At 43.2% G+C, this 27,300-nt stretch overlaps 2 protein-coding genes across 3 annotated transcripts in view; one reads left to right on the plus strand and one right to left on the minus strand.

Annotated features, from left to right (window-relative positions):
• Positions 1–17,214, plus strand: part of slco5a1 (solute carrier organic anion transporter family member 5A1) — a 122,565-nt gene extending 105,351 nt beyond the window's left edge. The window contains exons 7-10 of the mRNA XM_084326450.1: positions 7,824–7,983; positions 13,202–13,443; positions 14,124–14,188; positions 16,619–17,214. Coding sequence (XP_084182576.1) covers positions 7,824–7,983; positions 13,202–13,443; positions 14,124–14,188; positions 16,619–17,091 — 940 coding nt within the window. The 3' untranslated portion in view covers positions 17,092–17,214. The remainder of the gene's footprint in view (positions 1–7,823; positions 7,984–13,201; positions 13,444–14,123; positions 14,189–16,618) is intronic.
• An 8,816-nt stretch (positions 17,215–26,030) lies between these two features.
• LOC311237685 (uncharacterized protein) overlaps positions 26,031–27,300 on the minus strand; it is a 7,612-nt gene continuing 6,342 nt past the window's right edge. The window contains exons 2-3 of one of the 2 annotated variants that reach the window (XR_014620300.1): positions 27,206–27,300; positions 26,031–27,171 (exon numbers count right to left, since the gene is read on the minus strand). The exon at positions 27,206–27,300 is cut by the window's right edge and continues 2,242 nt beyond it. The gene's annotated coding sequence lies outside the window, so the exon portion shown is untranslated. The other variant, XM_084325655.1, reaches the window with a different exon arrangement.

Below are 27,300 nucleotides of genomic sequence, written 5' to 3' on the forward strand. Positions count from 1 at the left end.
TTTTTGGCTTGCCCCGACTGCTTTGTTGTTGAATCAAGTCAAATCCTAGGTAAGCGTATATTGTGCGTGTGAACGTTGACATGAAAAGAAAAAAGTAAAAAAAAAATATATATATATATATTAAAAAGATTTTTTTTTTTTTATATTATCATGAAATCTTTCGCGGGCCGGTCAGAATCATCACGCGGGCCGTATCCGGCCCCCGGGCCGTACAATGCCCAGGTCTGTTCTAGAATGATCTACGTATGATCTGATGATGACCGGATGGGCGGGGGATCGTTTATAATTCCGTGGGCAGCGTTAGATGATTCATCCAGAGTGGGTCATATGTTCATCATAGCAGTTTATATGGAATAAGTTAGAAAATAACGCTGAATCTTACCGTATGTTCCTCGCGCCGTTGGACGATCAGCGTGGAGTAGACCGTTTTCGATTATGGGATGTTGATCCTGATGAACCATTTCCAGGTTGTATAATACTATATACGTCCAAATAACGTTGTTTATTGAGTTAGGGCGAGCGATTGATCATCCAGTGTGTTGAGATGGAGTCCGGCTACCGATCGCGAGTGCCCGGAGCACATATGGATGGGCACTTCCTGTTTGGCGCGCCCCTCCCTCTTGGCCGATCTGCCGATCGGCCACCAGATGGCGCTCTCGAACCGTTAGACAGTTGAGTGGAGCTCACCAGTACATCTCAGGGCTCCAGAAAGGAAATATGATTTCCATGACAGATTTTTGAAATATTGACATCAAAGACGAGTTACGGCGTCTTCGGCAGAATGAGCATGGCTAGGAATGACGTCTTAACTCGTCCCCGGCGATCATAGTGTTAATTAATACCCTAGTTACAGTACAGCAACCAAATTAAACGGTATCAAGTCAACTGACAATGTGAATAGTATGAAAACAATTTAAGATTTTTCAAAAAAATAAAAATAAATCTCCTGCGAAATAAGCTGTGACCTGTTTTGACCTGCACCTCAAAGAATCGGAATCGAGAATCGTTTAGAACAGGAATCGAAATGGAGAATCTGAATCGGAACCGGAATAGTTCAAATCCAAACGATGCCCAACCTACTCAGGGGTGTAAAAAGTACCCAGAAATTAAGTGAAAGTATGGGTACCGTCTCAAAATCGTACTAAAGTAAAAGTCAGAGTATCTGGCTTAAAAACACACTTGAGTAAAAGTCTAAAGGTTTCTGTACTTAAGTACTAAAAGGTCAAAGTAAAAACTTTTTCTTATTGCAAGGGTTAGACCAGGGGTCTCAAACTCATTCCATCGTGGGCCAAGTTTTCATTTGAACTACACATTGCACCAGGTGAGTTAGTTGAAGAGGTGAGCCAATTAGTGAAATCATCAGTTGGTGTTTGTTTAGGCAAGGCTGGAATGAAACCAAGCACACACTCCACACAAGTAGCAATCAGCATGAGGTATGGGCGGGTTAAATTTCCATTGATGGTGATTTGATTGGCTGTTTTTAAATAAAGTGCGGCCGCAGGATTAATAAGTTAATAACGTAAAGTTTGTAGATCTGCATTTTAAATGTAAGGAGTAAAAAGTATGTTTTTTTTCCTCTGAAATGTAATTGAGTAAAAGTACAAGTATACAAACCTAATAATACTCAAGTAAAGTACAAATCCCCAAAAACAGTACTTAAGTATTGTAACGAAGTACAATTACTCAAGTACTTTACACCTCTGGGCTCTCTCCACAGCTAACAGTCATCCTGTCTGATCAGCATCACAGGCCAGAAGGAGGCTCTCTCCACAGCTAACAGTCATCCTGTCTGATCAGCATCACAGGCCAGAAGGAGGCTCTCTCCACAAGCTAACAGTCATCCTATCTTATCAGCCTCACAGGCCAGAAGGAGGCTCTCTCCACAGATGACAGTCATCCTGTCTGATCAGCATCACAGGCCAGAAGGAGGCTCTCTCCACAGCTAACAGTCATCCTGTCTTATCAGCATTACAGGCCAGAAGGAGGCTCTCTCCACAGCTAACAGTCATCCTGTCTGATCAGCATCACAGGCCAGAAGGAGGCTCTCTCCACAGCTAACAGTCATCCTGTCTGATCAGCATCACAGGCCAGAAGGAGGCTCTCTCCACAGCTAATAGTCATCCTGTCTGATCAGCATCACAGGCCAGAAGGAGGCTCTCTCCACAGCTAACAGTCATCCTATCTTATCAGCCTCACAGGCCAGAAGGAGGCTCTCTCCACAGCTAACAGTCATCCTGTCTGATCAGCATCACAGGCCAGAAGGAGGCTCTCTCCACAGCTAACAGTCATCCTATCTTATCAGCCTCACAGGCCAGAAGGAGGCTCTCTCCACAGATGACAATCATCCTGTGTGTCACCACTGTGGACCCAAATATGCTGTGGAAGTTTGTTGTGACACACGTTTGCCTGCTAGCAAACTGACACACATAGACAGACAGACACAAACACACACAGACACACACACCCAGGCATGCACCATAGCATAGGGGATGGCACCTGGCTGACTGCCATCATGGTGTGACACATACTGGGGCAATGATTATTACATAATATGTTTTACTGAAATCATTTTGGTTCGGTTTGCATTCAAACCTCAAATTAACCAGAGTTCACTTGGAGGCGGACCGAGACCACCTCAAACAGGCGGACCCGGCTGGGGTTGTTGGACCCGAGTTAGATGACCGTGTTCACACTAGAACCAAACTAACCGCACCACGGGGGTAAATACAGCAGGGTTCCATGGTGTGCTCGCATGTTTACACACGTCTTGGCATGAGAGAAATGTGCTTTGACTTGATGAGCTCCACTTAGAGCAGGCAGCGTGAGTGAAAATAAAGTTGCTCTACCACGGCGCTCGCCGACAACACTGCATACTGTTCTGTGTGCACTGGTGTGTAGACTAGGCTACTTGCGGTGCATTAGTACATGGGTGGTGATTAATGAGAGGACAAAAACAATACATTTTAAGCATGACTTTATTGACATGCAGGAAATCTTTCTTCTGTTGCGAGGCGCGGGACAAAGGGCTAAAATGCGTGACTGTCACAACACATCAGCCTCAATTCTCCATGGCAACACATCAGTTCAATTCTCCATGGCAACACATCAGTTCAATTCTCCATGGCAACACATCAGTTCAATTCTCCATGGCAACACATCAGTTCAATTCTCCCTGGCAACACATCAGTTCAATTCTCCCTGGCAACACATCAGCTTCCATCCTCCATGGCAACACATCAGCTTCCATCCTCCCTGACAACACATCAGCTTCCATTCTCCCTGGCAACACATCAGCTTCCATCCTCCCTGACAACACATCAGCTTCCATCCTCCCTGACAACACATCAGCTTCCATCCTCCCTGACAACACATCAGCTTCCATCCTCCCTGGCAACACATCAGCTTCCATCCTCCCTGGCAACACATCAGCTTCCATCCTCTCTGGCAACACATCAGCTTCCATCCTCCCTGGCAACACATCAGCTTCCATCCTCCCTGGCAACACATCAGCTTCCATCCTCCCTGGCAACACATCAGCTTCCATCCTCCCTGGCAGCACATCAGCTTCCATCCTCCCTGGCAACACATCAGCTTCCATTCTCCATGGCAACACATCAGCTTCCATCCTCCCTGGCAGCACATCAGCTTCCATTCTCCATGGCAACACATCAGTTCAATTCTCCCTGGCAGCACATCAGCTTTCCAGATCAGCGTTCATGTCTATGACAACATTATCAAACATTCTAGGGCAGCTGTTTCATGGTGCACTAGCCAAATGACCCGTTGATGAATGTTGGTTTGAATGGGAATGGCCACTCTTATCAATTCAAGTTCTGTGGTTACCCGTTTGTACCACTGAGGGCGAGACCCAAGTGTCACTCTTCCCGTTTGCTGTCGCTCAGTAGGGTGAACTAAGCAAAAGTGGGACACTTTACCTTTGTACTTTGGTGACCTCTTATCAACTAACTATATAAGAGGTTGCCTAACCAACCGGGAAGGATTACTGTTGTTATCAGTGATGTTTTAGTAATATTTACAGTCAAAGAATCATAGACACTTATTTCAACTTGACAACATGATCATTCTAAATGAACCCATCTTTATTTCTTGTCGCAGGGTTTGCCAGTATCCGAAGTAAACGTGGGTCCGAGCTGTTCCCTAGCAAACTCAATTCCACTGACTCGATCCCACTTTATATGATGTCACACTTTATTATGATGTCACACTTTATTATGATGTCATACTTTATTATTATGTCACACTTTATTATGATGTCATACTTTATTATTATGATGTCATACTCTTGTTGAACTCGCAGGTTCTTCCACTTCTCTATTGTTCCGTTCGTATTATATTGACAGTAGTACAGTCGTAACACTGTTTCCCACACATAGGCAGACACACACACACACACACACACTCACATTCCTGGGATGTGGCACTATTGTGTCAGGAGGACAAACCAAAGCGGTTTTGGCAAAGTAGTGCTTTTTTTTCTCTCCTAAAACCACCTCTTGTGAAAGGTAGGACCATTATGGTCTGGTTGTTAATACACAACGCCGGCCTGTGACTAAAATAGAATAATATAAGCCATTTTTGTTCTCATTTGAGCGGTATAAACTCCACTAAGAGGTTTAGTTTACTGTGGTGATAATCTAATCTTCTCCGGAGCATCTATCATGGAACTACATTTGGCCCGTGAGCCTGACACCGAGCCAGTGTCTGAAGTCATGATGATGGGATGGGACTTCTGCCATAAAATGCTACACAGATAATCGCTACAACACGCTGTCAAAGTACAGACAGACCTGGGAACAGGAGTGTTATTCTCTCTCTTTCCCACCACGCAGCGCTGCTATCGGAGAGTTGGCAGCAGGTTCCCGTGTGTCCGTCTCCCCAGGGCGTGTTGTGTTAGAGCCTGTCGCTGGCTGCTGCTCCGGAGAGAAACCCTGGTGGTTTGCCTCACTGGTTCCTGTTAGACGGAGATCCATCCATGTTGGCTTAGGGTGCTGGTTCCCACACCGTGTGACGCTGCTTCTGTGGAGCTCTCTCTCTCTGTCTCTCTGTCTCTCTGTCTGTCTGTCTGTCTCTCTGTCTGTCTGTCTGTCTGTCTGTCTGTCTGTCTGTCTGTCTGTCTGTCTGTCTGTCTGTCTGTCTGTCTGTCCGTCTGTCCGTCTGTCTCTCGCTCTGTGTGTCTCCCTCTCTGTCTGTCTGTCTGTCTGTCTGTCTGTCTGTCTGTCTGTCTCTCTCTCTCTCTCTCTCTTTCTGTGTGTCTCTCTATCTCTGTGTGTCTCTCTGTCTGTCTGTCTGTCTGTCTGTCTGTCTGTCTGTCTGTCTGTCTGTCTGTCTGTCTCTCTCTCTGTGTGTCTCCCTCTCTCTCTCTCTCTCTGTCTCTCTCTCTGTCTGTCTGTCTGTCTGTCTGTCTCTCTGTCTCTGTCTCTCTGTCTCTCTATCTCTCTCTCTGTGTCTCTCTCTCTCTGTCTGTCTGTCTGTCTGTCTGTCTGTCTCTGTCTCTCTCTGTCTGTCTGTCTGTCTGTCTGTCTGTCTGTCTCTCTCTATCTCTGTCTGTCTCTCTGTCTCTCTGTCTGTCTGTCTGTCTGTCTGTCTCTCTCTGTCTCTCTCTGTCTCTCTCTGTCTGTCTGTCTGTCTGTCTCTCTCTGTCTCTCTCTGTCTCTCTCTGTCTGTCTGTCTCTCTGTCTGTCTGTCTCTCTCTCTCCTCTCTCTCTCTCCCTTCCCTTTCTCACCCTCGCTCTGCCAACTCCACAGGTGTTGAGGTTAAAGTCCTGTCCCAGTGACCTTATCGCCCTGTTCTTTATTTCAACAGTGTGTCTAAAATCACAACGTGGTTCCAGTTCAATAAGTTCATATCCCAGCTACGTATACAGTGAGTAGAAGCCAAATATGATAGCTGCCAATGATAGCTGCCTGGGGTATGCCAATATTATCCAGGACACTGAGCCATGTAGACAACGTGTTATGGTCTGTGTGAGTTCTGTTTCTATGGTAACGGCACAGTGATAATATTCTCTTTACTCATGTACCTACATGTACATATATTTGTTATAATCAGGGTATAAAATTACATGACCTTAACTGGGATATTAGCTGGTCTCCAGAATATTATGTGTATATGTATATGTGCAGTGTATGTAAACATAAGTCATTGTCGTTGACAATGACCAAGTACATGCTTTTCTTTTTGGGTCCACTATGCAATATTTTAATCTATACTGTTTTCCTAAACTTTAAAGGGGACATATTTGAGTCCTTTTCAAATGTCTTTGAAGTTGTTTGCTGAATGAAATCACTCAGATTATACATTCCAGCAGCCACTATATGTCTCTGTTTCAGTCCTGTTCTCAATGGGCTGTGTCTGTGCCTGTAACGAGCGAGCTGCTTCTATTGTACAAATACAATAATTATCGTACATCTAGCAGTGGTGCACAAGCCTGTACTGTCTAATGAAATTCAGATCCAACGTTCAGACTAGACGTTGCAGATCAAATAATGACTCGAGATCCAGCAACAGCATAACAATGTTGTCGTTCAAAATGTTGTCCGGAAAAATATTTTAGGTTCAACTTTAGGTAGAAAAGAAGTTTTACGTGCACACGTCAAGGTCTCTTCAGACGCGCGTTATTAACCTCTTAACGTTCCGCCGGCGGAACAGACAAAAGTCACGGCACTTTGCGAGCGTCTAGCCGCTCGGGCTGCATTTTTCGCCAAACATATAAATTAACAAATTTTAAGCTCTAATTGTTGCCGTCGAACGCCACCTCACTCGACCAAATCCGTGCCTTGGTTCTCGAGTTACATGGTGATATGTCAGGCGTGCGACTTTTTACGCGTGAGCGTCAGATGACCACCCCGGACCCCCGAGGCTCCAGCACTGTCTGTGTTAGGACAACCCCTCATTCTCCAAAAACAATGCGAAACACAGGAAAAGGCAATTTTTTGCTCTAGGTTTAAGGGTGGGAATCACCAGCTTCATCATGATACGATACGATATTGGTTCTTTGGACAACGATACGATATTTGCCGATATCACAAAGTCTGCCACGATTCGATTCGATTCAGGTGCCTGAGACGATATTATATGCCCATTTGACATTTTTATTTTTGAGCTCTTCCAGACATTTAAATGAAAAACAATATTGTTTTTAATACAAATAGACCTCCCGTTCACTGTAAAGTGCCACGTTCTGATATATTGAGCTTTAAACTTTCAAGTAAATTTTTTTGGAACTCACAACACGCAACCTAAAACCCCTTCTTCTCCCAAACCGTTCCTACAATTGTTTTATGTTGCATGATGATCATGAATACATTTATTATGTATTGTATTTTTATGTTTAAATATCAACATTATCTGTCCATCCTCAGTATATTTACTATCAATATAATATACTCGTCTTCGCACACACACACACACACACACACACACACACACACACACACACACACACACACACACACACACACACACACACACACACACAGAAAGGGAGAATGCCTTTTGGTCGCAAAATAGGCACACTATGGAGCCTTGCTCTGTTGTAATGTCCGCGTTTCAGACGCTACTGCTGTGGAGCGGATACGACTCCACGGGTTTTTCAAAACAAGAGTATCGCAAAATATGAACAGATCTTTTTACGTTGCATCGATCCTATTGGATCATTGATAATAGATAGATTTATCGATCTGGATCGATGTATGGTCCCACCCCTAAGTACCCCTTTAAGTACTGTTCCTTTACTGGTAAGCGTAAATGTAATAATAATAATCTCTCCCCCTACCCTCCTCCTCCCCGTCTGTCCATGCAGGCCCACCCTGACTATGACTCACAGGAACCTGACAGGAAGCTGCAATGTGAACTGTGGCTGTAAGATCCATGAGTACGCTCCTGTCTGCGGCTCTGACGGCATCACCTACTTCAACCCCTGCCTGGCCGGCTGCAGTACTGTGGGCAACGACAGCACCGGGGTGAGGGCCTGTGTACTCACTCACTCACACTCACACTCTCACACACACACGCAGGCACGGCCGCCCGCACGCACACTATTTTTTTTATCCACCTATTAAATTATACATGCATATGATATTTCAGAGGTTCAGCATGGTTTTCATGGTTACAGAGCATTGTCTCAGCCACACAAGCACATAACACACATTGACTTAGATCTATGATCCAGTGGACATTATGTGCAAGGCTGCAAGCTTTGCCAATAGTTATTTACAAATCGGACACCCTTACCTTCTCTGGTGGCTAAGGATAAGTGGTGTTGTTCATTCTGAGCTTGAGCGTTTGGCACTGAGTGCATAGTAGTATACATACACACATGAGCATTGTAGGTAGGGTTGGGTACCGCTCACATTTTAACCGATACCGGTACCTGTGAATCGATACCGGTACCCAACGGTACCTTTTTTCTGTACTTTAGTGTCTAAAAATATAATCTACCGACCTCAGTTGTAAAAAAAAAATAAAATTAGTCCAAACTTCAAATGATTTATTATCATTATTATTTATTTAGAACAATTTGTTAATAATATATAATATATAATATTGCAGCGAGCGTTGTCTGCATCTAGCTTTGTAAAGTGTAACCACACGTTTTCGGCTTGCCATTGCCCCGACTGCTTTGTCCTAGGTAAGCAGGTATTGTGCGCGTGGATCTATAGTCTGCGATGGCCTGGATGCCCGGCCACATGTGTCGGGGGTCGGAGGTGTTGAAGTGCTCTTCAACCCTTAGCTTGTGGCTGTGCTTTGCCCGCTTGATTCCCCTCTTCAGGTTAGTCCTGGCTGAACAGTAGCCCTGCGTGTCACCAGATCTAAAAGCAGTGTCATGTGCCTTTAGTGTACAGACTTCTCTGTTCATCCACGGCTTCTGATTGGGGAATGTAGTGATCTGTTTAAGGGTGATGGTGACACTTGTCAATGTTGGAGGTATAGGAATGTCTTTGTGGGAGTCCAGGGTGGCCTGGGTGGCAAACATACTCCAGGCTGTGTGGGAGTCCAGGGTGGCCTGGGTGGCAAACATACTCCAGGCTGTGTGGGAGTCCAGGGTGGCCTGGGTGGCAAACATACTCCAGGCTGTGTGTTGGAACTGGTGCTGCAGCTCAGAGTCTGCCCCCTCAGGCCATTATTGTAACTGTTCTATGAAGCATGAACAAAGAGAGGTGGTCTGATTGTCCCAGGTGGGGGAGGGGGACCGATTTGTATGCAACCATTATGTCGGTGTAGACATGGTTTAGTGTTTTGTCTCCTCTTGTGGGGCAAGAGACATGTTGGTGGAATTTGGGAAGAACGGTTTTTAGGTTGGAGTTGGGGCTCGGCGGTATGGTCTAAAATTTATATCACGGTATAATTTGAAGCATAAACGGTAACTGTATATTAACTTATCTTAACATTTCTATATAAATGCTTCTGAAGGGGTATGGCAGCTATTACTGTACTCTTGTATTACTAGGACATATTTCACATAGTACAGAGGTATTTTAAGAACATTTATTGTGCAAAACTGCAATAGAAAAATGCAAAACCTTTTCTCAAGTGTCTGCAGGCAGGTAACGCATATCTTGGATCCAGTGCTTTGACCATGTCTTTAAAGCCCTTTTGATCGACAGTTTGAGAGAGAGAGAGAGAGAGAGAGAGAGAGAGAGAGAGAGAGAGAGAGAGAGAGAGAGAGAGAGAGAGAGAGAGAGAGAGAGAGAGAGAGAGAGAGAGAGAGAGAGAGAGAGAGAGAGAGAGAGAGAGAGAGAGAGAGAGAGAGAGAGAGAGAGAGAGAGAGAGAGAGAGAGAGAGAGAGAGAGAGAGAGAGAGAGAGAGAGAGAGAGAGAGAGAGAGAGAGAGAGAGAGAGAGAGAGAGAGAGAGAGAGAGAGAGAGAGAGAGAGAGAGAGAGAGAGAGAGAGAGAAGCTTCATTATCAATCCTGTGTGATAATGAAGTTAAAACACTAAACTTCACAACAAAACAAACGATGGCAACGGGTTGAAATAAAACACCAGGCAACCTGGAAGCAAAGAGTCAAAGGATGAGAAAAAAGATGAACTTCTGCAAAAAAGGGAGAGAGAGAGGAGCTAACGTTGGCTTGCTGAGGCTACATCAACAGTTAACATTACATAAGGTTTTAGCACGACGTGGGCATTCCAGAATGGCGAGGATGCAAAGCATGTTAGACCACTGGATCCGTCGCAGAGTTTACATTACACATAGAAACTGCGCGACTCGCGAGAGAAGTTGTCACACAGCTAAAACACTGCTGCTGGATCGGAGAACTTCACTCACAGTCTCTCCCCCCCCACCTACCCCAAGTTCACACCCGATGTATAACCAACGGCTAAAATAGGCCACACACATTGCAAGAACTAGCTGGCTAAGCCGTCCCTGCTGCAGAAAACACCGCTGACGCGAATTCATACTGTTTATACCGTCCACCCCTAGTTCGAGTGACTGCAGAATCTACAACAACGGCAGAGCCTACAGCTCCCATCAAGGGATGTGAGGGGGATCTGATGGTTAACTGTGACCAAGGCTGCTGACAGGTCCAGGAGAATCAGGACAGAGGAGTGAAGGGCCTCTGTGACCGCTATGAGGGCCGTCTCTCTATGAAGTGACCAGTCTTGAAGCCTGACTGATTCGGCTCCAGGAGGTCGTTCTGTAATAGATAATCAGTGAGTTGGTTGGATACAGCAGGTTCAAGTGATTTTTAAAGAGGAAAGAAAGCATAGATAGTTATCTATGACCGTGGGGTTCAGGTTTATTTTTATTTTTATGAGGGGTGTGACTGGCTTGTTTTTAAAGAGGTGGGAACCATCCCAGAGTTGAGAGAGGAGTTGATGGTTGCAGTTAGTGTCAGCCATGTCTGGTACGATGCGCATTGGGTCCAGCTGGCATGTAGTGGGACGGTTCAACGTCACCGGTGTCGGAACATCAGCGTCTGTGAGGGGAGAGAAAGACGAGGTTCCGGTTTCAGGACTTGGATTGGGTGGGGGGTTGGGAGAAGCATCTGCGGACGTGTTCTCTACCTTTTTCTCAAAGAAGATTCAAGATTCAAGCGATTTATTCGTCACATACAGTACATACACAAGACAGTGGCTTGGGTGGTAGAGCAGTCGTCTGGCAACCCGGAGGTTCTCGGTTCGATTCCTGCTCATCCCGGGCAGTGTGTCGATGTGTCCTTGAGCAAGACACTTAACCCCTAATTGCTCCCGATGAGCAGGTTGGCACCTTGCCTGGTTGCCTCCACCGTCGGTGTGTGAATATGTGAGTGAATGGGTCAAATGTGAGGAACAAAATTGTAAAGCGCTTTGGATAAAAGCGCTATATAAAAAAGCAGCCATTTACCATTTACATGTAGTGAAATGAAGGTGGCCATGCCCGCCTTGATTGTGCAAAAAATACAAATAATAAAAATAGAATGGATAATAAAATACACATGATAAAAAGTACTAAGATAAAATACAATACAGAGAGGTGCAGGGGGGGGGGGGGTTCTTAGCCGAGGCCTGGATCTTATGGTGAAAGGAAGAGGCTCGTTGGCAGTAGTGATGTTTTTGGAGAATGCTGACGAGAGGTCATGATGATGAGTGGTGAAGTGAAGTCGCCAGTGAAGCGGGTCCTTTTTGCACTTTTTGCTCTCTGGTTCCGTCGTTCTTCTTCTCCTCTCACTGTGTCCCGTCAGCCGAGGTCTGGAGGCGGAGTGGCTTGGCAGGCTCCTTGGTGAGGGGGGACGGAGCCTGTCGAAGGAGACTGAGAGGAGGGTGGACTCTGTGGAGGCTGAAGAGGGGGCAGAGAAGGTCACTCGAGGGTGGAGCTGACTGAGTGTCAGAGGAGAGCGTGGAGCGGGAGTGTAGGTCTGAATGTGACAATGGGATCATTAGCAGCGGTATTAGCATTATGCTCTTTAACTTGACATCCTTCCATACTACATGTTTCTCTTATAACAGTGAATAGCTGAATATAGAGCTTCTCTAGTACTACTAGTAGTACTTACTTACACCGCTTTACATTGGAACGAATTAAATCCCTAACCCTGGCAGTGTTAGTGCCATGCTCAAGAGCAACATGTACAGTACCATTACCCATTGAGCTACATAGGGACCCTTAACCCCTGACCGTGTTAGTGCCTCGCTCAGAGCACCAATCCCTCTATATCTATTGGGCAACGGGATGGAATAGAATAGAATAGAAATCCTTTATTTATCCAGAGGGAAATTCTGTACTACAGATCTCTCACAGTAAACGGTAAACATTTAGGTAGTCGGAAACAAAAGTCACAAATAAGAATAGAGACTATAAAGTACGGTCCGGGATATACATTCTGGTATGTATATACATTCTGAAATATATAGCCGAAACATACAGTAACATGTACAGTAATAAGTAAGTGTAAGATCAAGTGTTGATTTAAAGGTAGAGGTCCAGGAAGATTCTGCCAGCCTGTACTGCCACCCTGTGCTCAGTGATACAGTGAGGCACAGTGAAGCGTTATAAAGTCTGGCGGCTGTCGGAATGAAGGACTTCCTGTGACGTTCAGTGCTACGTCTTGGGAGTCTTAATCTAACACTGTGCTCCAACGTGCTCCTTCTATCAGCCAAGTCTGTGCGTAGTGGGTGGCAGGGGTCGTCCACGGCGTGGGGTATGTGAGCCCATTGTGTCGTCTAGCAAACGTCTTTACAATAACATTACAGGACAGGAAGTGTTGAGGCTCCAAAACACAATCAGACAGGAAGGTAAACAACACGAAGGGAAATGTCTAGATTCTTTAGCTGGATCTCAGCCACCGTGTGTGTGTGTGTGTGCACGTGTGTACGTCTACTGTCACCCAGCCTTTTAACTGTAATTTGTCTGTTCTGCTTCATGTGTTACATACCTTAGTTATAATTTTTATTTGTTTGTTTGGTGTGTTTTCATTATTCCCCTTACCTCTGTGATGTATGCATCATCTTTTCTATGTATTACATTTGTTGGTCCCCTTTCCCTGTTGCCCTTCGAGAGACCCTTTTGTCCTCTCACCAGGCCGTCATTGTAAATAAGAATTTATTCGTAATTGACCTGCCTGGTTAAATAAAGGTTGAATAAATAAAAAATGTATACGAGTATTGCATACTTACCTAAGCGTTTCCTCCCCTGTGTTTACTTGTGATGTCACACTGAAAACGGCTGTGTCATCACCGCCATGCCCTTTGACCTCTGCAGATCAGGAACTACACAGACTGCGGCTGTGTCCAGAGCAGACAGGTGATCACCCCGCCCTCCGGTGGCCAAGGCAACCAGCTGCAGCTGGTCATCGTCAAGACCTACCTGAACGAGAACGGCTTCGCCTTGTCCGGGAAGTGCGACCGAACCTGCAACACTCTCATCCCCTTCCTCATCTTCCTCTTCATCGTCACGCTCATCACCGCCTGTGCGCAGCCCTCCGCCATCATTGTCACTCTCAGGTACTGCACTGCCCGTCAGTTGACTGTCAGAAAGTTTGAATTGCCCTCTTCTCTTTCCCTGGCTTATCATTTCCTCTAGGGCTACTCTGAGGTGATTACTATTAGGAACAGGTTTATCAGCTGGTTAGCTCTTTTCAGCACTGGCTCCCAGACTTGACTTTGTGTCAAGGACCCCATTTGATAGTATTCTATCCCAGACACCCCCATCTGAGAAGTTATTTTGTTACATGCTTTAATCCACAAGTGTTTTCACTATATAGGCGAGAGAGGAGAGAGCAGCAGTCACTATTATCTCACTGTACTAACAGGATTTAGCTGGGGACCCCCTCACGGACCCCCTCTCGGACCTCTGGGGGTACCCAGACCCCAATTTGAGAACCACTGCTTTACAGTTTTGTGTGTCCTTTCTTTCAATCTATCCTTCCGTCTTTCTGTCCATGTTGCTAGAAACGATTAATATAATATATATATATTATTATTAATAATAATTTTAAAAAGAAAAAGGTTTCATTGTCACTTTTTTGTTATTGTTTTTTTGTTTGTTTGTTGATGTTGTCATTCTTGCTCGTGAAGCACTTTGGATCTATCTCGTCTCTTTAGAGGAGTGAGCTATGAATAGACTCGACTTGCTCTCCCCGGTCCTCACCCAGTCTGACACGCTCTCTGTCCCGTGTCCTCAGGTCTGTGGACGAACAGGAGAGGCCCTTCGCTCTGGGCATGCAGTTTGTGCTGCTCCGAACTCTCGGTGAGTTAACAGTATTTACACACCGCACACAGCGAGGCCATTATCACCCTGCTTAACACCCCACTGGCCCAAAAAAAACGGAGACAGGAATGCAATGGACTTCTGCTGAAGTGGTGAGTCAGAGAGGAGAGAACGGCCCCGGGGGTTAGAGAGCGGTGCCCCCCCGACACGCCACTGGCCTTCTTTGTATCATTCTGCGAACACATAACTCTCATGTCCACTGTCATGAAACGCCTCAGGAATGCCTCAGTGTGTGTACGCGTGGGTCTTGTGCAAGTTAGTGTTATTGGGGTGGAGGTAGGATCTAAATAATGTATTATGACTCGAACAACAAGCCTTCAGGCAGCACTTGTTTACTTCAGTCTGACTGTGTGCGTCAGATTCACTTGTTGTGTGTCTGCATTGCACGCTTCATGTCAATATTGTATCCCGTGTCTAATTCAAAATGTATATAGTGCCACCTGCTGGTAGCGTGGCAGTATTGCGGTTACACTGCACATTCCTGGCATCCATTTAATTTGTGCATAATGGCGATTTAATAATGCATCGCTGTACTGTGGTGAAGAGTTTGTGATTTTGCTTGATTCTGTGGCTTATCGACCACAGCTCATCTGGAAATAAAACTATGCTAATGTCCTGAGGTGCAATGTGTAGAGAGAAGAGATCACTCTTCCACAGTCCATGACATTCATATTTATCTGAGCTTACAGTTTATTGGACCTTAATCAGAGCATGCATACAGGATACATACATATAGTCCTATACATATATATTTTCAAAAACAAATTTGACTATGCTCTGATAGATAGGAAATTGACCTCTCTCAAATTCTGCCCTCTTTTCTTGATCCTCCAATCACAACTGTCTGAGGATAGCAAAGGTTGTGATTGAAGGATCAATAAAAGAGGGTAGGGTTTGCGAAGCACGCTATTCTCGGTCCTCGCTTCACGATGGTGGAATAAACGTCCCACTACAGACGGGACAGCTGAAACACACCCAATTTTCCGCTGTCTACTAAAAACACACTTCTTCGATCAATATATGAGAGAACAAAAACAAAAAGACCTTCTTACTGTCTCTTACTATTATGTACTTTGCTACTACAGTATGTCTATACTACTATGTTACTATGCCTATATTACTAACTATGCTAATATATCTATACTACTATGCACTCAGAGTGTAACAGTTTGACACTGTTTGACGAACAATATCACTTAGCTGAGCTGCACCCCTCCTGCTGACTTGTTGTTGTACACAATTTGTTAGTTGCTTTGGATAAAAAAAATCGGCTAAATTACTTAATTGTAAATGGATTTAAGATTGTGGACAAATCCTCTCTCTCTGATTTAGTTTGATTGAAATTAAAGGATTTCTCTCTTTAATGAACCTCAGTAAATATGCAATTTAACTGATGGATACACAAAATGTATTTATTCATGTTAATTTAATTGTGTTGATGTTTCCATTTCTGCAAAATAAGTATGTACATGTTGTTTGATTTGGTAAACATTGCACTATGAACAACAGTCTATCAGTGTACTGTGTGTGTGTGTAGGGGGGCAGGTACAATAAGAGTTTTCTCTCTTTCCTGTTCCTTTCGGCCATGGAATTTAGGGGATCATATTAACCCTTTCACTGCCGCACTACCAAACGGTTAACCCTTTTCACTGCGACAATACACAGAAGGTTAACCCTTTCACCGTCGGTAGTGTGATAGTGAAAGGGTTAACCTTCTGTAGTGTGGCAGTGAAAGGGTTAAATGAACTATATGTACTATGTGTAGGTATGCCCTGAAGAAGGCCGATAGAGAGGCTGAAACATGTTGGTGTTTTTTTAATGGTTCTACAATGAACCACGCTATTTATTAAAGCCTTTTTTATATACAAGAAGCGTGCCTGGAACTTCCTTATTTTTATTCAACTGGCTCCGCTCATCCAAGAGCACCTTCAAAAAGACACTGGATTCACACCCCAAAGACGCCGCAGCCCTCCTTCTTGTTCAAGAACTATATGTACTGTTGGTACGGTTGGGCATCGTTTGGATTTGAACTATTCCGGTTCCGATTCTCCATTTCGATTCCTGTTCTAAACGATTCTCGATTCCGATTATTTGAGGTGCAGGTCAAAACAGGTCACAGCTTATTTCGCAGGAGAATTTTAAATTTGTTTGAAAAATTGTAAAAAAATGTCATACTATTCACATTGTCAGTTGACTTGATACAGTTTAATTTGGTTGCATGCTGTACTGTAACTAGGGTATTAATTAACAAAGAAAAAAAAATTATAATCGAAATTAAGAATTCCAGAACCGGAAGTTACGAACCGGTTCCTATTAGAACCGGTTCTTGGTGCCCAACCCTAACTGTTGCACTGTAACAATTCCATGGATGAATAAATAAAAATGAATGACTCTCTCTCCCCCCCACAGCCTACATCCCGACACCCATCTACTTCGGCGCCGTGATCGACACCACCTGCATGCTGTGGCAGCAGGACTGCGGCGTGCACGGCTCCTGCTGGGAGTACGACGTCACCTCCTTCCGCTTCGTCTACTTCGGCCTGGCCGCCAGCCTCAAGCTCGTGGGCTTCATCTTCATCTTCCTCACCTGGTACTCCATCAAGCACAAGGAGGAGCGCGTGGAGCTCTGGCGGCAGCGCCTCCCGCCCCTGGGCACCGTCAGCGAGCTCATCTGCCACGCCGGCGGCCACAAGAGCCACGCCCGCACCCGCTCCTGCCCCGTGTTCATCCCCCAGGCCCGCCCCGACCCGCCCACCGCCCCCCTGCTGCTCAACCGCGGCCACAGCAGCCTCAGTTGCCCCGGCGACGCCCTCAACAAAGCAATAACCCCGCCTTCCCTCCTCCTGCCACACGATCACCACGGAGGTTCTGCCCATGTCTGAGAAACAGGCCACACCCCCTCCTCCCCCTCCCAGGGGTTAGGGTTAGGGTTAATTGTGACACGTGCCTTCCTGTTCCGGTTTCTGCGCCCCCCCACACGGTGTCTGCTTTACACCAATCAGACACCTGGGCGGTGCTCTGAGGCTCTGATTGACAGGCAGAGACACCAATGAACTGACGAGCACGTCTGCCCATTCGTAAAAAAAAAAAGAAGGGCTGGCCATCGTTGTCAAAAGGAAATAGGAGACTGCTCCCACCGACTTGTTTCTGATCCTGTGTGTCGGCTGCGTCCACGGGTCAAACCTCCGTTTCAAGGTTTGGACACAAAGAACAAAGAAGTCGCACAACGGTGCTACTCTAAAAACGGGGGGGGCGGGGCATTATAATTTCCTCTGTACTGATTGGTGGGGGACAGATGACTCGATCGATGCTGCGTCTAAGCACAACTGACCAACCTGTACTATGCAAGGTCCCCGTGTACAGCTCCCCCCTCCTCAGTACTGTCTGTATTCCACGTCTGCCCCCCCCCCCCCTTTCTTCTCCACATTAATTCACAAAACAGTGCTACTCCCACCTACCTACCGCCACGGTCCTGGTTCAAGCATATCCAGCTCGCTGAATGCCATGAGCAGCAAATCCCCCCCCCCCCCAACTATGAAGGTGAACCTATGGGCCCCATCTCTCAGTTGTACATTATGAACTGCGTGTTTCATACTTGTCAGAGTTGTAGTTCTCTGATTTAGACCGGACGATGTTTGTTGTCCTGCGACACGGACACAAGATTGATCCCCGGCCCTCTCCCTCCTCTCTTCTCCTAACAGTGCCTCTCAGGCCGTCTCGGCCAGTCCAGTGTGTGGCGGCTAGCTATACCAGGCTGACTAGCTACCAGGCCAACTAGCTAGCTACCTAATATAGCCAGATTCAGTCGACTCTGATGATGATGGACAGTATTTACCTTTGTAGTCGTCGTGCTCGCCTGTATTTTGGGAATAACCTTCATCCAATGTTCATCTTCTGGAATTAGTCATCCTTACCAGAAAACGTATTACCATGACGGTAGTGTTCAGGAAATACCGTGATGTTACAAATTGGTGTCGTGGTTTAAATTAGATTATACCATGATATTATTTAAATACAAAATAGGTGCATACATGACTTTTACCAGTACCAGGGTTAATTTATACAATAGCTCGTACCGTGGTAAATCTAAAATGACCATCAAGCTACCACGATACTGGTAATATTGGTAAGGGCAGTGCCATGTGATGTGGAGAGAGAGACGGGATGTTTGTTTCCTTCTCGAGACGGATGACCTCGAAGCTGTCGGGTACCACACTGGCACAGTGCGTTAACGTATTCTACCAACATCTTAGAATGATCTCGTTTGTCGTGACACTGCACACGCTGCACATCGCAGTATGCAAATATAGGCCTACCGTCTGTTACATGAGTGAAAGAAGAAGAAGAAGAAAAAGAGACAGAAATAAGACGCTTAGTCTCAGATCATGTGCTGAAGCTACTGCAGGTCCCAAAGAAATGTGATCTCAACTCGGAACTGAAATCAAGAAGATCTAACGGAAGAAAAAATAAAGAGAAAAATGTGATTCTTCTTGGAGGGAATAAGTACTGTAGTAATATGTGAACCCTGCTGTATCTTTAACCAATCTGACCCCATTCGTTTTAAGATTCCTTGATTTTTTTTTTACCAGACACATTACAACAATCAACAACCGGTCCAACGATGCATCGTTTTTTTTTGGCTTTGTATTGTAATGGCTTCTCTCCATTGTATTGGTCATCGAATGTACATAGTACTTAAATATTAGTCGTTTAGGCTTTTAAGAAGTAGTGCAGCGAGCATGTAAAACAATGAAGCCCGGTTTTATTGACGAGTAATCTAATCTTACATTGTTTTTCGATTATTCAATTCATGGGCATTTGGGGTCCCCTGGTGGTCAGAACGATAATTGCCTGTATGAAAAGGCCATTGAATGTTGCTGCAAGCAGGCCTACTACGAAACTGTTGGTTTAAAAATGGTTAATTGTTAGATTTAATCACTGCTCCGGAGGGTATTTTAACAAAGCAGGGATTAGGAGTTAGCCAGATACAAATAAATAATAAGTTATTCATATTTTTGGAAAGTCATCTGGCTAACTGCATAATGGGATTTAAAAAAAACTTGATATCTCTTTTATAAGCCCCACCCCTACCTTAACCTCATTGGACCTCACACTCCACCTTAACCGCCCATTGGACACGGTACATGAGATGCCAAGTTTATAATCCTGCTTTGTGAAATACCCGCCTGAATTTACCACTACTAGCTCTCATCTTGAAATTAAAGACCGGCATGCATTACATATACATCCAGAAACACATACGTCAATACATACTGTACACATACACACCTACCTACACATATAGGGTGTACTGTAATTATACATGTACATACTTGGATACATACAGTTAATTTCAATAAACAAGAGTGGTTTGTTTAGACAACCAATCAGAAGATCAGATCTGTGCCACAGGTTTTTTATAAGCCCAAATGGAATCTGGGGGATTTCACCTCATTTATATATATACTATTTAGATTATATGACAACCTGTAGCAAAGGTTGTAAGCTAAATTCGAAAGCTAAATGTGATGTTGCAATTATGTGGTATATCTTAGCCAGCTGAACTATGCACGTCTCTTCTGCACATATTTAATATACTACAGTGCATATAAGAACACAACAGAGAGTTGACTTCAGGGTGAATGCAGGTTCTGTCTCGTCATTGTATTGTCTGTTCATGGTGGGTTTGAACCCTGTGGTGGGTTTGAATCCTCTGAACCTTGGTTATCTTCTCTAAACACAAGGCCACCATCATCACGCATACGTATTTACACCACCCCCCCATCTTGGAAGATTCAGATCAATACACACTCATCACCATACAGCCATCACACGTTTGCTTAGAGATTTCTTTTTGGATTTTTTCATGCAGTGATTAAGTTTTAACAAGCTAACCTGTCCTCAAGTTTCATGGTATACTGCAAGATGATCATATTATGGTAATTGTGTGAATAATGCCAAATTATGGTTTTAATCTTAGTATTATCATAAATTAGTACCTCAAATGACATATTCCTAAATCCTAAGTGATCATTGTGTAAATATTGACAGAGCAAATGACTCATATTATCGAGCTCACACTTAGTTAGACGCCTATTTATGAACTAACCCTTAACATTGTAGCCAATAACAAAAGCAAAAAATAAAGACTTAAAAAAAAAAAAACCTAAAAAAATTTAATTAAAACAAGGAAACAACAGTATATTTGTTTCTCGGTGCCTGAGAGCAGTATTTTCATAGGAAGTTGAGTTCACCTTGTGACGTGGTGGGGTTGTTTTTAGTGCATTGTATTTTTTTTGTGAAGAGGACTAAATTTGAATTGGTTGATAATAAAAAAATAAATAAAATAAAATAAAATAAAACCACCCAGGATTCCCTTATCACCAAATCCTAGTGATTCTCTACCCTTCTCGGTGGCCAATGTTTACCACGCCTTTCAGAAGTACTCTGCTAGGGCGTCCCAGAACAGGCCCCCTGTCTTAATGACTGGAAAGCCAAAACCCATCTTATTAAACGAGTACTTCTACTCTCCGAAGCTTGATAAAGTTAAAAGATGCACCGACTTAAGATTTTAAATAGTTTGGAGCGCAGGCCGTAGACTCAACCGCACACAGTTTGTTTGTCCCAGAGGGAAGCGACAGTCGTGATTGGAGTGTCGAGAAAAGGGGGGCGGGGTTCGAGATAGTTAAATTATGTGCGAGTACGGAATTGACCAGCTGAGTTCACGCAGCCCTTATCACCGGCCCAATGGAATGAGGAGCTCAAAAAACACTCATTCAAATCGACCACTGAACGACACGCTTATTCCACGCAATTTGTTTCCATTGTTGAGTCTACACAACAACACAGTCCTCGCTTTCAAATTATCCACAAATTCTTAGTGCATCATTAAGTTGGGTCACCCTGCCTCGTTGACGTGTAAAGAAACACTCATTTCAGATACAAGTAAAGAAAGAACCTCAACGCTAAGCAACCGTATAGCAGCAGCACCTCCCTCCGACCGCCAGGCAGAGTGACCAAATGGAGTGCGCCCTCTGGAGAGAAGGATAGAGAATCAGGAGAGCGATTCCAGAGCACAGGAGGAGTGAGAACCAGCTCAGTGTGTCTCGTGTGAAGGTGTAGCTCTTCGCTCCCCTGTGTGTTCCTATACTGTACAGTAAACGCCTGGACAACTAATCTGACACACGTGACTTCAGGTTGACTGTAGATTTTTTGCTTTGACTGTTTTTGATCTGAAGGTGTATTCATTTCATGGACTGAAGCTGTATTCTGAAGGTCGAGCTCATCTCGCTTCGTGTTCCTGAGGAGCATAAGTTCAAAAAAAAATAATTTGTGAACACTTGGTTTACAAATGCCTTGAAATACTTGATATTTGTCATTAAAAACTGAAAAAAATAATCACCTTTTTGAGTCTTGACTTTTTTTTCTCTCACAGAAAAGCATGTTTTTGTGCTGTACATGTTGGTGTTAAAGGGGCACTTCACAAAAATAACAATGCTGATTTATCTTTGCACATAATCCCACACATATCCAAACACATTTTTCACACATTCATTTAGTTTGACAGTTTTAATTTAGTTTCACATTCATTTACAATTGAGAGTAAATTAGTTTGAATATGGCCGCCAGTGATGTCATCAGAGACATTGAATCCTTGTGTTGTGTTAATTAGAGCTCCATGAAATGATGTAGATGAAAAAATAGCAAGAGCTTGTCTTATAGGGACTGCTGCCTTACCACTTCATTGAGCTGTAATTAACAACACAAGGATTCAATGTCATCACGTAGGCCTATTCAAACTAATTTACTCTGAATAACTGTCAAACTGAGTTTTTGGTTGTGTGAGATTGAGATTATGTGCAAAATAAATTTGCATTGTTTTGATTTTTTAATATAATAACAATGTAAAAACATTTAATATTTTTTTATGTCCTGAAAAAGAACACCCATTTTTAATAATTGTATCTGTAAACCGATTACATATTTATTTTCTATTACTATCGAAATAGTTAAAAAAAATTTGTCCTGATGAACTAATTTACTGTATTCCGTTAACTCCCCAAACCTGGAAATACGTCACAATGCGGACGATGGAGTCTCTATGAATGCCATTTCATTGTCTTGAACCCTTTCACTACCACACTACAGAAGGTTAACCTTTCACTACCACACTACAGAAGGTTAACCCTTTCACTACCACACTACAGGTTAGTGAAAGGGTTAACCATTTGTCATGTGGCAGTGGAAGGGTTAACCTTCTGTATTGTCGCAGTGAAAGGGTTAACCCTTTGCTAGTGTGGCAGTGAAAGGGTTAAAGGCTGGATGGAAACACAAGAGTGATTTAATCGGGCTGTTTTCATGTGCACCATTTTGCAACATCATTTTGGGATGCTTTATACGGGTCATGTAAAATCATTATGGTGAAACCCCCCCCATCTCTGGAACCACATGCATCACTACTGTAGGATCAAATTCCACCAGAACTAGTTTCTCCCTTTTCTCCCAAACTACTGTCTCCCCCTCCGCATCCCCCACTGTCTTATTAAAAGAGAAATAGGAAACTCAAGAGAATAGAAAACAATTATATGGTATGTTTTCATAACTGAATACACAAACTGTCAGAGGAAAATTGGAAATTCCCCGCCGGAGCACTGTTTGAAGCTAGAAACCTCCCTGAAAAGTTGCCATTTCACTGCGGTTGTTTACAATGGCAAGGCCCACAATTTTGTTTACAAACTAGGAGGTTTGGTTTCACTGTGCTTCAAAATGATTTTGTTTTGATTCATGATGACATAACATGCATAAAATACAATATTTCTAAGGATTACATGTATGTAGTAGTAAGTATATGCAGGGGTGTAAAGTACTTGAGTAATTGTACTTTGTTACAATACTTAAGTACTGTTTTGGGGGATTTGTACTTTACTCCAGGGCCCCGTTCCATGTACCGGGATAACCGAGTTAGCCGGATAACTTTATCAGGCTAACTGTGTTAGCCTGACTTTCCGATTTCATGTACCTGGATTTCCCAAATCACCATGACAACATATCCAAAAGTTTGAGCCTGCTCGAAAGCAGAGTTCAAGTTCAAGTTAGCCTGAACTATCGCCACGCCCCCGCAAAGAAGTGACAGCCCGTTTCCTGAAACTATTCCCACAGTCTACGATCTGCATTATACCATTCTGAATTACGTTTTTGTGCTCCATTCTTCCAGAGGGGGCTTTTGAAATGTAAAATAGACCCAAAATGCTGATATTAAATTCACTTTGTCCTAAATAATGCACGTTATATATACCGTGGCGACGGTGGCGCTCGCTCGTGCGATGTACACATGATGTGGTTATTTTAATTGTAACTGGGATTAAGATGTCTGATGAGATGCGCTGTTTGACGGATTTGAGAAATTGAATGAGCCGTTGACGTCACATTAATGAATGAGGATAAAGAGATAAACTTCATTCAAAACAACGGATATTCTAAACACGGGTCTCTCGTTCATTAATGTATAAACAATGAATTTATCCCATCTGGCCCAGTGGCCCAGCGGTAGTGCTCATCCCTGCCAGTTCAGCGACCGGGGTTCAAATCCCCGTGTTTCCAATATGATTTTTTTGAATATAATATTAATGATTATACGCCAAAGTAGCCTGGTTTTAAGTTAAAATATTATAAATCTACATGCATTGAGGATGTCATTCTTTATATAGCTCTCAACGTGCACCAAATTGAATTATTCCTATATTGCAAAAAGAAGGAAAAGACTAGGGCCTTGAACCCCGGTCGTCCGTGTGAAAGTCAAAAGAAGAACCCGTTACACCACAGAGAAGATAAGTAAAAGATTGACTATACATCAATCAATGGGTAAGAGAGCCGTATCGTAATTCTGTATAACAGTTAACTAATAATTTTCGCTAGCAAGATCTCATTTGATTATTCAATCCAGCAGGCAAGTTTAAAGAAATATAATCTGATTGATTGAGGTAATGAGGGACTTAGAATTAGCCTATAGATAACGCATTTAACTTGTCGGCGAGGCGATTGAGCCTATTGCAATCTGTCAATAAAGTCTTAAATCAATTAATCAATCAATGCCGTTGAGAATCAGGGTCTCTGCCATCGATACGTGCTGGCTTTCCACCTAAAACGGGAGCGCGCATCTAGCCTGACTTGAGCCTGACTCTCAAGTCTGGCTTGAGTTAACGAGACTGAATCCTCCTTTGTGAAACAGGAAAATCCCGGCTTTGAACATCGGGTTAACTGAAGCTGGATAATGGACATGTTGATCGACTTAGTTGAACCACGTACATGGAACGGGGCCCGGTATTATTAGGTTTGTATACTTTGTACTTTTACTCCATTACATTTCAGAGAAAAAAAACATACTTTTTACTCCTTACATTTAACATGCAGACCTACAAAGTACAAATCTCACAGGTCCAACCATTTTAATTAGTATATTTTAATTGTTTATCTGGCCGAACTAACGTTAACGTTATTAATCCTGCGACTGCAGGTAAACAGACAATCAAATCCCCATCAATGGAAAATGAAAACGCCCATACCCATGCTGATTGGTCCTTGTGCAACACTAGAAAGCAGGGATCTTTGATTAAACACCTGCTATCAGAAGAATAGACAGTCATATCCGCATTATGCTGTGGTTAATATTGTGATATTATTCAGGGTACTCCAGTATTCTGTCTTTAATATTGTGATATTATTCAGGGTACTCCAGTATTCTGTCTTTAATATTGTGATATTATTCAGGGTACTCCAGTATTCTGTCTTTAATATTGTGATATTATTCAGGGTACTCCAGTATTCTGTCTTTAATATCGTGATATTATTCAGGGTACTCCAGTATTCTGTCTTTAATATTGTGATATTATTCAGGGTACTCCAGTATTCTGCCTTTAATATTGTGATATTATTCAGGGTACTCCAGTATTCTGTCTTTAATATTGTGATATTATTCAGGGTACTCCAGTATTCTGTCTTTAATATTGTGATATTATTCAGGATACTCCAGTATTCTGTCTTTAATATTGTGATATTATTCAGGGTACTCCAGTATTCTGCCTTTAATATTGTTGTGATATTATTCAAGATAATCCAGTATGCTGTGGTTAATATTGTGATATTATTCAGGATACACCACCATTCTGTTTTTAATATTGTGATATTATTCATGCTGTGATGTGAATGCCGTCCATGTTAGTTTACCTTTAATGGAGAAGTGCATTAAATAATTTTTATGCAAAAAAAGTGTCCTCTGTTCTTTCATTTCAGCATTGTCTATCGCATAACACATTCCATTGTGGGCAGAGTGTCTGCTTGGTTTCATTCCAGCCATTATAAACACCAGCTGATGATTTCACTAATTGGCTCACCTCTTCAACTAACTCACCTGGTGCAATGTATAGTTAAAATGAAAACTTGGCCCACGATGGAATGAGTTTGAGACCCCTGGTCTATCTCTTTCCAAAAAAAAGTACTTTTACTTTTTTAGTACTTAAGTACATTTAAAAGTAGGACTTTTTGACTTTTACTCAAGTGTGTTTTTAGCCAGATACTTTGACTTTTACTTGAGTACGATTTTGAGACGGTCACGGTACCCATACTTTCACTTAAGTATAATTTCTGGGTACTTTTTACACCCCTGAGTATATGTTTTGCACACTAATTGGTTATGCAAATGCAATGTAAACCTCCCCTGAAACTGCAAAGTGCACCTTTTCAAGAAAAAAATTAATTACATGGGGGGGGGGGGGGGGGGAATAAGAAAAGATTGTAGATGAAAGTGAAGTGGAAATGTTACTGGGAAAGTTGGACATGTTTATTTCTTAACAGCTTCATGGCTTTCCTGAAACCAGAATTGTTGCAACACTACACACATTGTAAAAAAAAAATGAAAATGGCAACAAAAAAAGAAACGGTAGGCTACCAGTTTTTGTGTGTAACAGTTATGGGTCTTAAGCAGATATGTGTAAATTGCCGTTGGGTGACGTGACGGTAAGGAGTCACCGGACCAGAGATTAATCATTGGCAAAGTGAGAGCACAGACCACTGCCTCCAAATAAAAAAAAAAAATTCTTCTTCTTTTGTTATTATATAACAAGATGTACCGTCATACAGACCAGTTTCATGAGATGCTCTTTACCTAATGGTAGGGAAATACACTCAGAGTGAACGGGTCCATGTGCAACAACAAACCTACTCCATTATCAAAGCACTACGACTTACAGCACTAATTAATTAGTGACTGACGTTTATTAAAAATAAATTCTAATAAAATAAAAAGTTACAGATGGAACATCATGTTAAGTGTATCTTCTCACCGCTGGTGGGACCTCTGATTGTGACTTATAATGGGACAGTGTTAACCTCTGATTGTGACTCTTAATGGGACAGTGTTAACCTCTGATTGTGACTTATAATGGGACAGTGTTAACCTCTGATTGTGACTTATAATGGGACAGTGTTAACCTCTGAGTGTGACTCTTAACGGGACAGTGTTAACCTCTGATTGTGACTCTTAATGGGACAGTGTTAACCTCTGATTGTGACTTATAATGGGACAGTGTTAACCTCTGATTGTGACTTATAATGGGACAGTGTTAACCTCTGAGTGTGACTCTTAACGGGACAGTGTTAACCTCTGATTGTGACTTATAATGGGACAGTGTTAACCTCTGATTGTGACTTATAATGGGACAGTGTTAACCTCCGATTATGACTCATAATGGGACAGTGTTAACCTCTGATTGTGACTCTTAATGGGACAGTGTTAACCTCTGATTGTGACTCTTAATGGGACAGTGTTAACCTCTGATTGTGACTTATAATGGGACAGTGTTAACCTCCGATTGTGACTCATAATGGGACAGTGTTAACCTCTGACTGTGACTTATAATGGGACAGTGTTAACCTCTGATTGTGACTTATAATGGGACAGTGTTAACCTCTGATTGTGACTCTTAACGGGACAGTGTTAACCTCTGATTGTGACTCTTAATGGGACAGTGTTAAAGGAACACGCCAACTTTTTTGGGAAATTAGCTTATTTGCTTATACCATTATTAGCTTATTCC

This window comes from Notolepis coatsorum, assembly GCF_963971535.1.
Source record: "Notolepis coatsorum genome assembly, chromosome: 12".
Taxonomy (NCBI): Eukaryota; Metazoa; Chordata; class Actinopteri; order Aulopiformes; family Paralepididae; genus Notolepis; species Notolepis coatsorum.